The sequence below is a fragment of the Oncorhynchus keta genome, chromosome 11 (genome assembly GCF_023373465.1).
Source record: "Oncorhynchus keta strain PuntledgeMale-10-30-2019 chromosome 11, Oket_V2, whole genome shotgun sequence".
Taxonomy (NCBI): domain Eukaryota; kingdom Metazoa; phylum Chordata; class Actinopteri; order Salmoniformes; family Salmonidae; genus Oncorhynchus; species Oncorhynchus keta.
Window position 1 is genome coordinate 47556820 of NC_068431.1, and position 17223 is coordinate 47574042.

The following is a 17223-nucleotide window of genomic DNA, read 5'->3' on the forward strand; positions in this document are numbered from 1 at the left end:
ATTATAATGTGTACTCCAGAATGTGTGCTGCCAGAACACAGTTAGCTATAATTGACCCTTCACAGTGCTTTCTCAAATGACAAATATTTTGGTTGGATTCCATGTGTCCTCATTTGAAAAAGCTGCAACAATATCACAGTCCAATACAGTGTTTCCTCCACTCTCAATTCCCACCGCTGTCTCAGACCTGAGTCATATAGAAGGAATCTAAATGAGGAAGGAAAGGGGGAGGTGTGTGTATGTCAGAGAGAGAGAGAGAGAGAGAGAGAGAGAGAGAGAAAGAAAGAAAGAGAGAGAGAGACAGAGAGAGTGAGAGTGAGAGTGAGAGAGCGAGAGAGACAGAGAGAGAGAGAGAGAGAGAGAGAGAGAGAGAGAGAGAGAGAGAGAGAGAGAGAGAGAGAGAGAGAGAGAGAGAGAGAGAGAGAGAGAGAGAGAGAGAGAGAGAGAGAGAGAGAGAGTAAGAACAGTACTGCATGTTTGACTGGAAGAGCAGAAAATACATGCGAAAAGCGTAGGTGAGGTCTACACTCTCTTTCTCCTTCTCTCCCTCTCTCTCACTTCTCTCTCTCTCTCCCCTCACTGGCTGTGACAAAGATATTTTGTGAGTCACGGCTGGATCAGTCCGCCAGCTCTCTCTGTTCAGACCCTAGCCGTAACACTGAGACATACCCTACACCAACTCTGTCTTCCAGGAAAAACTCTCTCTCCTTATCTGCTACGACAACCCCCCTCCGTCTCTTCCCCTCCCCACTTCTCTTTTTTATTTCACCCCTACCCATCCACAGTCTCCCATCTCTCTCTCCCCCCTTCCCTCCATCCCTCCTTTACTGCGGGTGTCTGAGAGGCTGTTTTTCTGTGTCTCTCGCTCATGAAGGGCCGCACTAAGCTCCCTTCCCTCTGCTCGTGTGTGGTAGGTACATTTACCTCTCTCTGTGTCTGTTGTTCTTTCCTCTCATTCGCTCTCTCCGTCTGTGTCTGGCATGTCAGGTCGAAGTGTTGTTGATGAGTGGGTAGTTGCTGTGGGAGACGGGGGTCAATCTGTCGGTCTGTCTGGTCATCTATAGCTTAGCACTGATAGGAGCTGGAGGTAAAATCTCTGCTTTTGTCGTATGTCGTGCATGCTGTATTTGGGTGTGTTCCTTAGATTTATAGTTATGCAGGCATACGTATGTGTGTTTAAGGCAGGGTGGGGACTTGTGTGAGAGCGTATGAACGTGCCCTGGCACATGTGGGTCTGTGTCAGAGTAAGTGCATATTGAGAGTGGTTTTAGTAGACTTGTTGAACACAGGAGTACATGGATGTATGTGCCTTTGATAAACTCCCTCTGTTAGATAATATTTGTTAGTGTGTGTTAGTCTGTAGTGTGTGTGTGTGTGTCTATTGTTTCTATTTACAGTGTGTGTGTGTGTGTGTGTGTGTGTGTGTGTGTGTGTGTGTGTGTGTGTGTGTGTGTGTGTGTGTGTGTGTGTGTGTGTGCGTGTGTGCGTGTGTGTGTGTGTGCGTGTGTGTGTGTGTGTGTGTGTGTGTGTGTGTGTGTGTGTGTGTGTGTGTGTGTGTGTGTGTGTGTGTGTGTAAATGCATTAATGGGAACATGAGAGCATTGATTAGTTACTGGGAGCCAAGGTCTCCTCCAGGCTTAATAAGCTGAGTGGACATAAACAGTGCCTGAGCTGTCTGGCCATTACTGAACTGAGAGATGACTTAATGTAGCCAGGCGAACAGAGCTGTGTGGTGTGTGTTTGTTTGTGTGTGTGTATTGCTGCGTGCGTGTCAGTCTCACTGTGTTTGTTGTGTCTCAGGGTGGCGGGTGTCTCGTCTGGAGTGGTGTGACAAGGTGACGTGTGTCAGGTCATTGTATGTCCAGAGATGATGCAGGTCTCAGTGGTCATAGAGAGGTATTGGGGGAGACAGACCGGGGCTAAGGGAGGAACATCAGACCCTGTAACTATTCACTCCACTACAATTGGCCCCTGATGAAACCCTATATCCCTAATGCAGGTAGGTGCATTTAGCATGTCTAGAAAAGAGCAGAAGCCAACAGACAGGATTCTATGAATGCCTTTGCTCGTGTGTGTGTGTGTGTGTGTGTGTGTGTGTGTGTGTGTGTGTGTGTGTGTGTGTGTGTGTGTGTGTGTGTGTGTGTGTGTGTGTGTGTGTGTGTGTGTGTGTGTGTGTGTGTGTGTGTGCGTGTGTGTGTGTGTGCGTGTGTGCATGTGTGCATGTGTCAGGGTGAAAGGGACATGTTGTTTTGTCACATGGGTCACATTGGCTGTAATCTGTGGTCTGAAAGCAGAAGTAATTCGTTTGCACCAACACATTATGCTATATATAGCTGTCATCTGCATGCATTAACAGCATTGGCATAACACATCGTTATGGTAAATTATGCACTGTGGATGTAGTTCTTGTGGAGAACCTACATTAGTACATGTTCTATAGAAATACAGGACATGAGGTTTTAAAAAGGGTTGGGCATAGATGACGCCTGTGTTAAAGTGACCAAACGTCTGTTGACTGCGCCTTTAAAGAGGCAACAGGTCTCTGGCCTTCCCACTGGAGAGGACGAAAGGATGTCTTCCTGCAATGTTAGTGTTTACCAATCTGTTCACAGAGACCCCCAGGATTGGACGTTACTCCTCCAGCCCAGCGCCAGAGCACGCCAGATCCAACTAGTCAAATGACCAAGCCTTTGGTCAGTATTGAACCAGGCGTGTTAGTCGTCGCTGGCGTTGAGCTGGAAGATAAACGTCTAGTCCTGTGGGTCCCTGATGAGGCTTCTCCTTTTCAGGTTGTCCAACACTGTTTGCTGTAGGTCTTAAACAGATAGCAACAGGTAGAAATCTCTCTACAGGTCCTTTCAGATAGCGCCGCTCCTTGGGCTTCATATCGTGAATATCTGACAATCTGCAAGAGCTGTTATGCCGGGATTCTATTTATGTTACCTTATAACTGTTTTTGAGTTGATGATACCATTCATAGTGCCTTCATCTGACCTTCCACTGAGACAATGACAGTAGTAGTATACAGTAGTAATCACATTTACATAGAAACTGTGTGCAGAGAGTCTTATACCGGCCAAAATCCCATTCCCATTTTGATCTGAATGGTCCACAAAACATTCTGTGATGAGAGAAGAAAGAGAACCCTATTACAATCAAGCTTGAATTTATCCAGGGTTAGTTAGCTTGAATATCTCCAGGGTTAGTTAGCTTGAATATCTCCAGGGTTAGTTAGCTTGAATAACTCCAGGGTTAGTTAGCTTGAATTTATCCAGGGTTAGTTAGCTTGAATTTATCCAGGGTTAGTTAGTTTAGAATGTATCCAGGGTTAGTTCTGTGGCTCAGTTGGTAGAGCATGGCGCTTTAACGCCAGGGTAGTGGGTTCGATCCCAGGACCACCCAGTTTAGAATGTATGCACACATGGTTAGTCGCTTTGGATTACGTCTGCTAAATGGCATTATTTATTTTTTATTTATAGTTAGCTTGGATTTATCCAGGGTTAGTTAGCTTGAATTTCTCCAGGGTTAGTTAGTTTAGAATTTATCCAGGGTTAGTTAGCTTGAATGTCTCCAGGGTTAGTTAGCTTGGAATTCATCCAGAGTTAGTTAGCTTGAAGTTAAACAAGGCCATTGTATCCAGTAACCCTGGTGGGACTGAGGAGTCTGTATGTTGGTCCAAGCCCTGTAGGGAAGCACCCAGTAATGAGTCTCAACAACTGCTTGGAACAATGTTACAACAGTTTAGATTACCTTTAACCAGCCCTAACAATAAAGGTATAATTCACCCAAATTCATTAATTGGTTCATGAATTCATCTGTTTTTTGTTTTGTAGTCTATGGGTCAGGAGTGACTGTAACCTACAAATAGGCTTTTGTCACTTAAATACAATAACAACGTATCCCCGGTGTTATAATCAAACCTAAGTCACATCAAATCACGGAAGAAAGGAGACTGTATCAGTCAGGGCCAATGTGGCAGGAGGAAGGAGACCTATGGCCTGACTATACTATGCAGGAGGCTGTACAGGAGAGTTCATGACTGTACACTGTAGGAGGCTGTACAGGAGAGTTCATGACTGTACACTGTAGGAGGCTGAACAGGAGAGTTCATGACTGTACACTGTGGGAGGCTGAACAGGAGAGTTCATGACTTTACACTGTGGGAGGCTGAACAGGAGAGTTCATGACTGTACACTGTAGGAGGCTGAACAGGAGAGTTCATGACTGTACACTGTAGGAGGCTGAACAGGAGAGTTCATGACTGTACACTGTAGGAGGCTGAACAGGAGAGTTCATGACTTTACACTGTAGGAGGAGGTATAGGAGAGTTCATGAGGACTGACTGTACACTGTAGGAGACTGTATAGGAGAGTTCATGACTGTACACTGTAGGAGGATGTATAGGAGAGTTCATGAGGACTGACTGTACACTGTAGGAGGCTGTATAGGAGAGTTCATGACTGTACACTGTAGGAGGCTGTATAGGAGAGTTAATGATGACTGACACTGTAGGAGGCTGTATAGGAGAGTTCATGAGGACTGACGGTACACTGTAGGAGGCTGTATAGGAGAGTTCATGACTGTACACTGTAGGAGACTGTAAAGGAGAGTCCATGACTGCACACTGTAGGAGGCTGTATAGGATAGTTAATGATGACTGACACTGTAGGAGGCTGTATTGGAGAGTTCATGAGGACTGACGGTACACTGTAGGAGGCTGTATAGGAGAGTTCATGACTGTACACTGTAGGAGACTGTATAGGAGAGTTAATGATGACTGACACTGTAGGAGGCTGTATAGGAGAGTTCATGACTGTACACTGTAGGAGGATGTATAGGAGAGTTCATGAGGACTGACTGTACACTGTAGGAGGCTGTATAGGAGAGTTCATGACTGTACACTGTAGGAGGCTGTATAGGAGAGTTAATGATGACTGACACTGTAGGAGGCTGTATAGGAGAGTTCATGAGGACTGACGGTACACTGTAGGAGGCTGTATAGGAGAGTTCATGACTGTACACTGTAGGAGACTGTAAAGGAGAGTCCATGACTGCACACTGTAGGAGGCTGTATAGGAGAGTTAATGATGACTGACACTGTAGGAGGCTGTATAGGAGAGTTCATGAGGACTGACGGTACACTGTAGGAGGCTGTATAGGAGAGTTCATGACTGTACACTGTAGGAGACTGTAAAGGAGAGTCCATGACTGCACACTGTAGGAGGCTGAACAGGAGAGTTCATGACTGTACAGTGTAGGAGGAGGTATAGGAGAGTTCATGAGGACTGACTGTACACTGTAGGAGGCTGTATAGGAGTGTTCATGACTGTACACTGTAGGAGGCTGTATAGGAGAGTTCATGAGGACTGACACTGTAGGAGGATGTATAGGAGAGTTCATGAGGACTGGCTGTACACTATAGGAGGCTGTATAGGATAGTTCATGACTGACACTGTAGGAGGCTGTATAGGATAGTTCATGACTGTACACTGTAGGAGGCTGTATAGGAGAGTTCATGAGGACTGGCTGTACACTATAGGAGGCTGTATAGGAGTGTTCATGACTGTACACTGTAGGAGGCTGTATAAGAGAGTCCATGACTGACACTGTAGGAGGATGTATAGGAGAGTTCATGAGGACTGGCTGTACACTATAGGAGGCTGTATAGGAGTGTTCATGACTGTACACTGTAGGAGGCTGTATAGGAGAGTCCATGACTGTACACTGTAGGAGGCTGTATAGGAGAGTTCATGAGGACTGACACTGTAGGAGGCTGTATAGGAGAGTTCATGACTGTACACTGTAGGAGGCTGTATAGGATAGTTCATGAGGACTGGCTGTACACTATAGGAGGCTGTATAGGAGTGTTCATGAGGACTGACTGTACACTGTAGGAGGCTGTATAGGATAGTTCATGGCTGTACACTGTAGGAGGCTGTATAGGAGAGTTCATGACTGACACTGTAGGAGGCTGTATAGGATAGTTCATGACTGTACACTGTAGGAAGCTGTATAGGAGAGTTCATGAGGACTGGCTGTACACTATAGGAGGCTGTATAGGAGTGTTCATGACTGTACACTGTAGGAGGCTGTATAAGAGAGTTCATGACTGTACACTGTAGGAGGCTGTATAGGAGAGTTAATGATGACTGACACTGTAGGAGGCTGTATTGGAGAGTTCATGAGGACTGACGGTACACTGTAGGAGGCTGTACAGGAGAGTTCATGACTGTACACTGTAGGAGGATGTATAGGAGAGTTCATGAGGACTGACTGTACACTGTAGGAGGCTGTATAGGAGAGTTCATGACTGTACACTGTAGGAGGCTGTATAGGAGAGTTAATGATGACTGACACTGTAGGAGGCTGTATAGGAGAGTTCATGAGGACTGACGGTACACTGTAGGAGGCTGTATAGGAGAGTTCATGACTGTACACTGTAGGAGACTGTAAAGGAGAGTCCATGACTGCACACTGTAGGAGGCTGTATAGGAGAGTTAATGATGACTGACACTGTAGGAGGCTGTATAGGAGAGTTCATGAGGACTGACGGTACACTGTAGGAGGCTGTATAGGAGTGTTCATGACTGTACACTGTAGGAGGCTGTATAGGAGAGTCCATGACTGTACACTGTAGGAGGCTGTATAGGAGAGTTCATGAGGACTGACACTGTAGGAGGCTGTATAGGAGAGTTCATGGCTGTACACTGTAGGAGGCTGTATAGGAGAGTTCATGAGGACTGACACTGTAGGAGGCTGTATAGGATAGTTCATGACTGACACTGTAGGAGGCTGTATAGGATAGTTCATGACTGTACACTGTAGGAGGCTGTATAGGAGAGTTCATGAGGACTGGCTGTACACTATAGGAGGCTGTATAGGAGTGTTCATGACTGTACACTGTAGGAGGCTGTATAAGAGAGTTCATGACTGTACACTGTAGGAGGCTGTATAGGAGAGTCCATGACTGACACTGTAGGAGGATGTATAGGAGAGTTCATGAGGACTGGCTGTACACTATAGGAGGCTGTATAGGAGTGTTCATGACTGTACACTGTAGGAGGCTGTATAGGAGAGTCCATGACTGTACACTGTAGGAGGCTGTATAGGAGAGTTCATGAGGACTGACACTGTAGGAGGCTGTATAGGAGAGTTCATGACTGTACACTGTAGGAGGCTGTATAGGATAGTTCATGAGGACTGGCTGTACACTATAGGAGGCTGTATAGGAGTGTTCATGAGGACTGACTGTACACTGTAGGAGGCTGTATAGGATAGTTCATGGCTGTACACTGTAGGAGGCTGTATAGGAGAGTTCATGACTGACACTGTAGGAGGCTGTATAGGATAGTTCATGACTGTACACTGGAGGAGCTGTATAGGAGAGTTCATGAGGACTGGCTGTACACTATAGGAGGCTGTATAGGAGTGTTCATGACTGTACACTGTAGGAGGCTGTATAAGAGAGTTCATGACTGTACACTGTAGGAGGCTGTATAGGAGAGTTAATGATGACTGACACTGTAGGAGGCTGTATTGGAGAGTTCATGAGGACTGACGGTACACTGTAGGAGGCTGTACAGGAGAGTTCATGACTGTACACTGTAGGAGGATGTATAGGAGAGTTCATGAGGACTGACTGTACACTGTAGGAGGCTGTATAGGAGAGTTCATGACTGTACACTGTAGGGGGCTGTATAGGAGAGTTAATGATGACTGACACTGTAGGAGGCTGTATAGGAGAGTTCATGAGGACTGACGGTACACTGTAGGAGGCTGTATAGGAGAGTTCATGACTGTACACTGTAGGAGACTGTAAAGGAGAGTCCATGACTGCACACTGTAGGAGGCTGTATAGGAGAGTTAATGATGACTGACACTGTAGGAGGCTGTATAGGAGAGTTCATGAGGACTGACGGTACACTGTAGGAGGCTGTATAGGAGAGTTCATGACTGTACACTGTAGGAGGCTGAACAGGAGAGTTCATGACTGTACACTGTAGGAGGAGGTATAGGAGAGTTCATGAGGACTGACTGTACACTGTAGGAGGCTGTATAGGAGTGTTCATGACTGTACACTGTAGGAGGCTGTATAGGAGAGTTCATGAGGACTGACACTGTAGGAGGCTGTATAGGATAGTTCATGACTGACACTGTAGGAGGCTGTATAGGAGAGTTCATGAGGACTGGCTGTACACTATAGGAGGCTGTATAGGAGTGTTCATGACTGTACACTGTAGGAGGCTGTATAAGAGAGTTCATGACTGTACACTGTAGGAGGCTGTATAGGAGAGTCCATGACTGACACTGTAGGAGGATGTATAGGAGAGTTCATGAGGACTGGCTGTACACTATAGGAGGCTGTATAGGAGTGTTCATGACTGTACACTGTAGGAGGCTGTATAGGAGAGTCCATGACTGTACACTGTAGGAGGCTGTATAGGAGAGATGAGGACTGACACTGTAGGAGGCTGTATAGGAGAGTTCATGACTGTACACTGTAGGAGGCTGTATAGGAGAGTTCATGAGGACTGACTTCACTGAGGAGGCTGTATAGGATAGTTAATGGCTGTACACTGTAGGAGGATGTATAGGAGTTCATGACTGTACACTGTAGGAGGCTGTATAGGAGAGTTCATGAGGACTGACACTGTAGGAGGCTGTATAGGATAGTTCATGACTGACACTGTAGGAGGCTGTATAGGATAGTTCATGACTGTACACTGTAGGAAGCTGTATAGGAGAGTTCATGAGGACTGGCTGTACACTATAGGAGGCTGTATAGGAGTGTTCATGACTGTACACTGTAGGAGGCTGTATAAGAGAGTTCATGACTGTACACTGTAGGAGGCTGTATAGGAGAGTCCATGACTGACACTGTAGGAGGATGTATAGGAGAGTTTATGAGGACTGGCTGTACACTATAGGAGGCTGTGTGTACAGTCATGACTGTACACTGTAGGAGGCTGTATAGGAGAGTCCATGACTGTACACTGTAGGAGGCTGTATAGGAGAGTTCATGAGGACTGACACTGTAGGAGGCTGTATAGGAGAGTTCATGACTGTACACTGTAGGAGGCTGTATAGGAGAGTTCATGAGGACTGACTGTACACTATAGGAGGCTGTATAGGAGAGTCCATGAGGACTGACTGTACATTATAGAGGCTGTATAGGAGAGTCCATGACTGTACACTGTAGGAGGCTGTATAGGAGAGTTCATGAGGACTGACTGTACACTATAGGAGGCTGTATAGGAGAGTCCATGACTGTACACTGTAGGAGGCTGTATAGGAGAGTTCATGAGGACTGACTGTACATTATAGAGGCTGTATAGGAGAGTCCATGACTGTACACTGTAGGAGGCTGTATAGGAGAGTTCATGAGGACTGACTGTACACTGTAGGAGGCTGTATAGGAGAGTTCATGACTGTACACTGTAGGAGGCTGTATAGGAGAGTTCATGAGGACTGACTGTACACTGTAGGAGGCTGTATAGGAGAGTTCATGAGGATGTGTGCAGCCATCCTTTAGAGGAACATGGCGTCCTGACCATCAGGCAGTTAGCCAATGGACTATTCGATGGGGAATCCCGCCCCCTGCAGATGTTGTCATGGAAACGATCTGGCTCTTGTGGGGTTTCCTCTCTCTTCTGTGTGCTTGTTCACCCAATGCAGTGCAGAGCTGGGATGTGAAGTTTACCACTACACAATGCACTGCTGGGATATAAAAATCACTGATACACAAAGCAGCAGTGAGATGGAAAACATTATTACACAATGCCAACTCTCAATGTAGCAGCTGTGGATAGTAGTTGAGTTGTTTTGCGAGTTCTATTTTAGAAAATGGGGGGTGGGGGGGTGTTGATGAATAAACAGAAACCTTTCAAAGATCCAGAAAAACGTTCATTTTTGATCATATATCCAAGCAGAGTCCCATGTGATGCGAGAGCTAGAAAGCAGTACTGCCAGATCCCACTGAGGGGCAGGCCAGCCCCACGTATAGGCTGCTATGACCGTGGCAGCTAGGGGCCACACTGTCTGTGGCTAGCCATATAAGACACCAGACATTGACTACATCATGGTATATGTCCATAACCAACAACATTATCCAGAGCCTCTTTAAACAGGCTATTAGTGTTTTGCGTAACAGTGTTTGGAAGGACTCCAGTGTCTTCTGATATGGATAATGCATATGTTCTCTTGACTGTTTATTATACAATTAGCGATGATTTCCTTTGGGTTGTTGTGACTAACAGCTTGTGGCAGTATGCATCTATCAATGCAATCTTTACCTTGTTTGTCACCATGTGTTTGTTTGGATATATCTGAGTATTTTATGAAAGTACTGCCTCCACAATGTTTGGTACACCGCAACCAAGGTCGAAGCTCTATTTCAGAGCAAAATATCCATGGAAACCGCGTTGTGAGGCTACAAAGCACAGCATGCTTCGTCATCTACACACAATAACGGATCATGCAGAAACAGCTAGAACCACCAACGTGTTCTCTCTCTCTCTCTCTCTCTCTCTGTCTCTCTCTCTCTCTCACACACATACATACATATATACATATATATATATATTTATTTATTTCTATTTGTTTTTCTTTTCTACTTGCTGCTTTGTTCCATTCTATTATTTGTGGGCAAATAATAACATGGTTTTAATGTTTTATGAAACAGTGAGCTTTCTTGTTGCTTACATTGAGATCTCTCAGATCTAAGTGTTTTGGCATTGATCGGATAAAGAGCCCCATGGAGTAGCTTTGTTGTGTACACAATTGATTTGTTAGTTTATGAACCACTGTGGTCTGTCTGCATCGGCAGCAGGTAAAACTGAATCCAGGATGTTGCACGGAAACTGGAAATGTTGAACTTCTTTTGGAATAATAACAGCCCACACATACAAATGTTATCGTTCGCCACACTTTACCTGACCGAGTCTTATTACAGGGGGGAGACAAGGTTTTTGGAATGACATGAAAAGGGTAGTTTATCTTTGCACACCCTGTGCGTCTCGACCGGTTGCATCTGTTCCATTTAACATTGACGTCATTCGAGAGCGTGGAGCCCCGCGCCGCAGTCGGTCCTGAGATGAATGCACAATATTTAGTCCACCTGCTTCTCTCGCTCCACCTTGTGGACGCAGTCAGCCAGCACCTACCACTTGAACCGTTGGATTCCGATCCGTTTAGTGTTACGTGTGTGTGAGTGAGTGAGTGAGAGTGAGTGAGTGAGTGAGTGAGAGAGAGAGAGAGAGAGAGAGAGAGAGAGAGAGAGAGAGAGAGAGAGAGAGAGAGAGAGAGAGAGAGAGAGGCATATTAGGCCTAATCTGGAAAATAATTATTTCCCGGAAGAGGTAGAGCCTATAGTCTTTCCTATGTGTTTTAGCTAGGCCTCTGCTAAGTGCTTTCTTATGAGAATAGAGTATGGAGGCTCTGTCATACAATGCTACTAAGACCTTGGATGACCTTGTGTGAGTTTGTGTCTCTGCGGGTTTGATCCTAAGCGTCTACTTAGATTGTTTTAAGATGGGTCTTTCAGTGCTAACAATACCGCCGCATGCTGACATAGGCCTACAGGTGTGACCGCGTTTGCACGCTGAAAAGAGCGTGTTGCTGGCCATTGCTGTGTTGAAGCTTTATTCGCATTTCAGGACCATGGACAGTTCCTTGTAGACACTTTTCCATTGGTCCACGGGGGGGCGCCAGTAGCACACCATAGGCACAATAGACAATTTTATGATCGCAGCAGATTTGGTGTGAGCGTGAGCAGCAGACAGTGTGAGGAGACTATGATGTGGGAACGTCAGCTCATGATAGTAAATAATTTACTGTATTCGCTTGTGTGCATGTTTTGATTACAAGTAACCTATACCGTCTAATATCAGTCGTGCATGATGTGTTATAATCGATAGCCTATGTCCGCGTGGGAGCCAATAGCATAACTGCTTTTGTCTTGCTTCACAGATGCAGACCCTATATGTTCCAATTAGAATTGCGCATGAAATCCAAACCTTACGGTGGAGAGGGAGAGAGAGAGCGAGGGGGAGGAGAGGGAGAGAGAGAGAGAGAGAGAGAGAGAGAGAGAGAGAGAGAGAGAGAGAGAGAGAGAGCGAGCGAGCGAGGCCGATGTGGATGAAGACTTGTGCGAATCATGAATGATGGTGTTCTTGTAACACTTGAATAGGCGGAACATGAGGGAACAACAGCATTTCAACCTTAACATCTGTCCGGTGGCCAAGCTGCAATCCATAATTCATGCTCGTGAACGTAAAGTTATTTTTGAGTTGAACATCGGATTTCAACGTTGGGTAGCCTAGCACGTCTTCGGGTAGCCTACCAACCGTGCACAGCCTAGTCACCTGCCTCGACTCCCGCTCTTCAACCCTCCCTCTTCTCCAGCATCGCGGCTCTGGTGGTGGACGGGTGTAGTCTGGTATATGGGTGTTGAACTGATGTCTCCGCCTGTTAGGAATCTAAAGTGCCCCTCGCCGGTGATGTGTCAGTGTAAGGTCATCTGCAGCAACCGGACTCTCTCCCTCATGTTCGGTTGCAAGGTAAGCTTAGAACAGGTTCGGTGTAACAGTTGTTGTAGCGACGCTATTACGTCGACGGAGAGAGAACGCGAGGAGATGATGAGCCGACTTAAAAAGATGAATGAGATACCATAGTGCGCGCGCGTGTGTCGGTGTGTGTATTTGTGCGTAAGCATGTTCCTAGTTTGTGTTCAAAGTGCTACACAAGCCTAAACCATTCTGTTGACACAATTAAATAGCTGACTCGGCATTGTGATCATTTCCCCACAGATAACCCACTGCCTTACACTTAGGTGACTGTTGTGTTTTCACTTTCTCCATTATGATTTCCATCGCCGATTATCTGGGGTTTTGAAATGTGACATGTGTTACATGTGTTCCCTGGTAGTCCAGGCCTGCGCGTGTGGATTATTCACGCCTCATAATACCGTACGGTATGCTCAGATCAACACCGTGGTCAAGCGTGGTTGCACTCCGACATTTAGATGCTTCATTTCCATAGGCCATTTACATGGAATATCGACCGGCATAGCCTATCTGAGCCAGCCATGCATGTTACGTAGATGGTACCGTTTGATTATCTTGTAAAGACACGAACAACTCACATTATACTTCACAGTTGTGCTGTTCGGGACAATGGGCGGGGTGTAAACCAGCGGGAGCACTGTTCTGCTTTACCACACAGCTGTGTGGTCATGAGTTGTGTGTTTTGCTTCCCGACAAAAGAGATACAGATATAGCTTGTTGTGCTTGTAATCTGAGCGAGTTGTTGGTGACCTTGGGATAAATCGCTAAAGGCGTTCACTTTGATGACACCCATCATTCCATATAGGATGCTAATTGGTAGGGGCGGTGTCTAGTGTAAGGAATGGTGCCACTGCTAATTAAATCCCTCTCATGGAGACCAGACTGTGTCTATATTGACTGTATTTAATGCCACCAGCCTTGGTAGGCAAAAGGTCTTTTGGAGTGAGTTAATTGAAACTGTCTTTAGAACGTCTGTAGAACCAGTAGATTTGTCACCCAGTGGTGAGCTAGGCGTGTGTGTTTCCAGTTGGGCAACCACAGCCTGTGTATATAAGTTAAAGGCCCAATGCAGCTGATTTGATCTCAATATCAAATCATTTCTGGGTGACAAGGACCTTCCTGTTGTTGTTTTTTCTCTTCAATTCAAATGGTCAAAACAAAGAGCAGTTTCTCAAGCAAGAATTGTGCTAGAACTGTCTGAGTGAGGGGCCTAGTTGAATGAGCCTAATGGGAGGAATATGTAACCTGAAAACTAGCGTGGTGATGTCCCCAGGCAGGCCAAAACTCCATCCCACCAAAAGTATTTTTAAACAGCACTTACACTAAAATGGTGTCATTGTTTTCCTAATTTCACGGAGTTATTCCAACCTCGTAGTGTGGAAATATATGTCAAAACATAGGAAAGAAATCAAGTTTTTGACTTCACTGGTCCTTTAATGCTGTCTATAACGCTTTCAAAGACACTTATTAATAAGATTGGGGTTGTCATATGGCCATATCTGTAGGTTTGAGTGCCTCATCCACCCCCCTCCCATTTTCAGGTGTTTCCGGCCTGACAGCTTGCTCTGTCTCCTTCCACATGGCATGGAATGGGTCTTCTGCCTGTTTTCCTCCCAGTCTGTTAGCTGTATCTAGCCAACCATTTCTTCTGTGACTCTGCCAAATGGCCATGCTGTGTCCACTAGCAAGGTGCCTAGGACTCCCTCCTTGATCTGGCCACAGTGCTGTGTGAAAGTGGGTGTTCTCTCTGGCCCACTGATTGACGGGGCTGTCTCTGACGTGTACAGATCCTTGGGTTCCCCCATGACACCCAGGATGCACCTCCACTTCACCTCCTCTCACCTCCCTTCAGCACCAGACACTACTGCCCACCTTCCCTCCCACCCTCAACACCATCCTGGTCCACACCCACACTCAAACAGACTCCACTCCAAAGCCACTACAAATAGCAATATGTCCCTTCCTCCCCTTCTACTCAGATCACCATGTGAACACGAGGCACTGGTGAGAATTGTTGGAGCGTACCAATCATTTGAAGTGTATTGAAAATCAAAATGGAACTACTAACATGCACTTATACAAAAGGGGAGACAGTTGGCCAGCACTTGGTTTCAGTCTTAGCATGATTTATTGTTCTTCCTGTTTCACATGCTGGAAATAGGTCAATTTCCTGCCTACTTCCTGGGTACTACTGGACCAGGCTATTGTTCCACTGTGTGTGTTATGTTCCAATACTTTCTCTACACTGCTCAACTCCTAAGGTGATCTCCACGGTGGCGATGTCCTGAATGAACCTCCGTGACGCACGTTCACCTCTCCACCTAGCAGTCATGATAGTGCTAGTCACTCCACTGTCATTGAAACCCCTGGTTTTTATGTGGAAGAGAGCGATTGAGGAAGTTCTGCCGTGCACTTTGCTGCGGTTTAGTACTCCTATTGGCAGTATGTGTAAATATTCGACTTCCTGAAATGAAGTCAGCGGAGCTTGTAAGCTTTCCTAGAGACCCATCATCAAAACTTGAAAGCTGTGTTTAGTGTGACCTGGTTTGAGTTGCTGTTCTGGTTGAGGGGGATGGGGGAGGTCTTTGAGGATAGCAGTTCAAGTTGAGGCTAACTCTCCCAGTCGTGAATGGTTAAAGACAGTTCCGACCGAACGTGGGGATCAATACTCAGCACACCCAGGGAATTTACTTATGAGCTCTCTACCGGAAAACACTGGGCTGTATTCTCTACTGGAACACTGGGCTGTACCCTCTACCGGAACACTGGGCTGTACTCTCTACCGGAACACTGGGCTGTACTCTCTACTGGAACACTGGGCTGTACTCTCTACCGGAACACTGGGCTGTACCCTCTACCGGAACACTGGGCTGTACTCTCTACCGGAACACTGGGCTGTACCCTCTACCGGAACACTGGGCTGTACTCTCTACCAGAACACTGGGCTGTACTCTCTACCGGAACACTGGGCTGTACTCTCTACCGGAACACTGGGCTGTACTCTCTACCGGAACACTGGGCTGTACTCTCTACCGGGAACACTGGGCTGTACTCTCTACCGGAACACTGGGCTGTACTCTCTACCGGAACACTGGGCTGTACTCTCTACCGGAACACTGGGCTGTACTCTCTACCGGAACACTGGGCTGTACTCTCTACCGGAACACTGGGCTGTACTCTCTACCGGAACACTGGGCTGTACTCTCTACCGGAACACTGGGCTGTACTCTCTACCGGAACACTGGGCTGTACTCTCTACCGGAACACTGGGCTGTACTCTCTACCGGAACACTGGGCTGTACTCTCTACCGGAACACTGGGCTGTACTCTCTACCGGAACACTGGGCTGTACTCTCTACCGGAACACTGGGCTGTACCCTCTACCGGAACACTGGGCTGTACTCTCTACCAGAACACTGGGCTGTACTCTCTACCGGAACACTGGGCTACTCACAGGAACCCAAGGACCCGCTGTCACTCACTGCCAACAAGCCAATAACACAATCAATAAGCCTGTAATACTCCTCACCTGCCTGCCCCCACAAAGACTCAGATGGCCATGAGTCATATGAGTCAGATCCTGCAGTTCTCTGTAGGAATGTAAATCGGTGTTGTCTTGTAAAGTGTTCAGCTTATTCAGAGAGTTCTATTCTGGGGGTATGCACTTCAGACGGCTAGCTGGCTTAGTAGTTTCACTAACACACTTTCCCCTAGATCAAGCTGACCCATTTATTCTGCCGCTTGTGTTGTCTTCTGTTGGATTCAGTACTGGACCTCTTCCACTCTGAATGATCTAATGTATCTACCATCATGCTCTGGAGCTGGGAATGGGCTGGCGTATTCAGCAGAGTAACTGTATGATAGTAAAGAGAGGATATTGAATTGACTATCTTCCCTCTTCCTCCTCTCTCGTCTGTTCTCTCCTTCCTTCTCTTTCCCCACTCTCCTCTCGTCTGTTCTCTCCTTCCCTCTCTTTCCCCCCTCTTGTCTGTTCTCTCCTTCCCTCTCTTTCCCCCCCTCTTGTCTGTTCTCTCCTTCCCTCTCTTTCCCCCCTCTCTTCTGTTCTCTCCTTCCCTCTCTTTCCCCCCCTCTCTTCTGTTCTCTCCTTTGCTCTCTTTCCCCACTCTCCTCTCGTCTGTTCTCTCCTTCCCTCTCTTCCCCCACTCTCCTCTCTTCGTTTCTCTCCTTCCCTCTCTTTCCCCCCTCTCTTCTGTTCTCTCTTTCCCCCCCTCTCGTCTGTTCTCTCCTTCCCTCTCTTTCCCTCCTCTCTTCTGTTCTCTCTTTCCCCACTCTCCTCTCGTCTGTTCTCTCCTTCCCTCTCTTTCCCCCCCTCTCGTCTGTTCTCTCCTTCCCTCTCTTTCCCTCCTCTCTTCTGTTCTCTCCTTCCCTCTCTTTCCCCACTCTTCTCTCCTTCCCTCTCTTTTCCCCCTCTCATCTGTTCTCTCCTTCCCTCTCTTTCCCCACTCTCCTCTCTTCTGTTCTCTCCTTCCTTCTCTTAACCCACTCTTCTCTCCTTCACACCCCCCCCACCCTTCTCTCCATCCCTCTCTCCCTGGTCTTTTCTATCATTCCCGCTGGCTGGCTTGGCGTTACTCTTGCACAAGCCCATTACTGTGTAGACTTGCTGGGTTGAATCCCAGCCAATGAGTGGACAACTGAA

General features: G+C 46.7%; 1 protein-coding gene across 7 annotated transcripts in view; it reads left to right on the forward strand.

Annotated features, from left to right (window-relative positions):
- Nucleotides 1–17223, forward strand: part of LOC118389715 (disks large homolog 4-like) — a 105374-nt gene that overhangs the window by 23268 nt on the left and 64883 nt on the right. For 2 of the 7 annotated variants that reach the window (XM_052457341.1, XM_052457343.1), the window contains exon 1: nt 12113–12557. The exons of 2 other annotated variants lie outside the window; for them this stretch is intronic. In XM_052457341.1, coding sequence (XP_052313301.1) covers nt 12441–12557 — 117 coding nt within the window. In that variant the 5' untranslated portion in view covers nt 12113–12440. Of the gene's footprint in view, nt 1–748; nt 911–12112; nt 12558–17223 lie in introns of those variants that run through there. 3 more of the 7 variants (XM_052457346.1, XM_052457348.1, XM_052457344.1) reach the window with 2 other exon arrangements.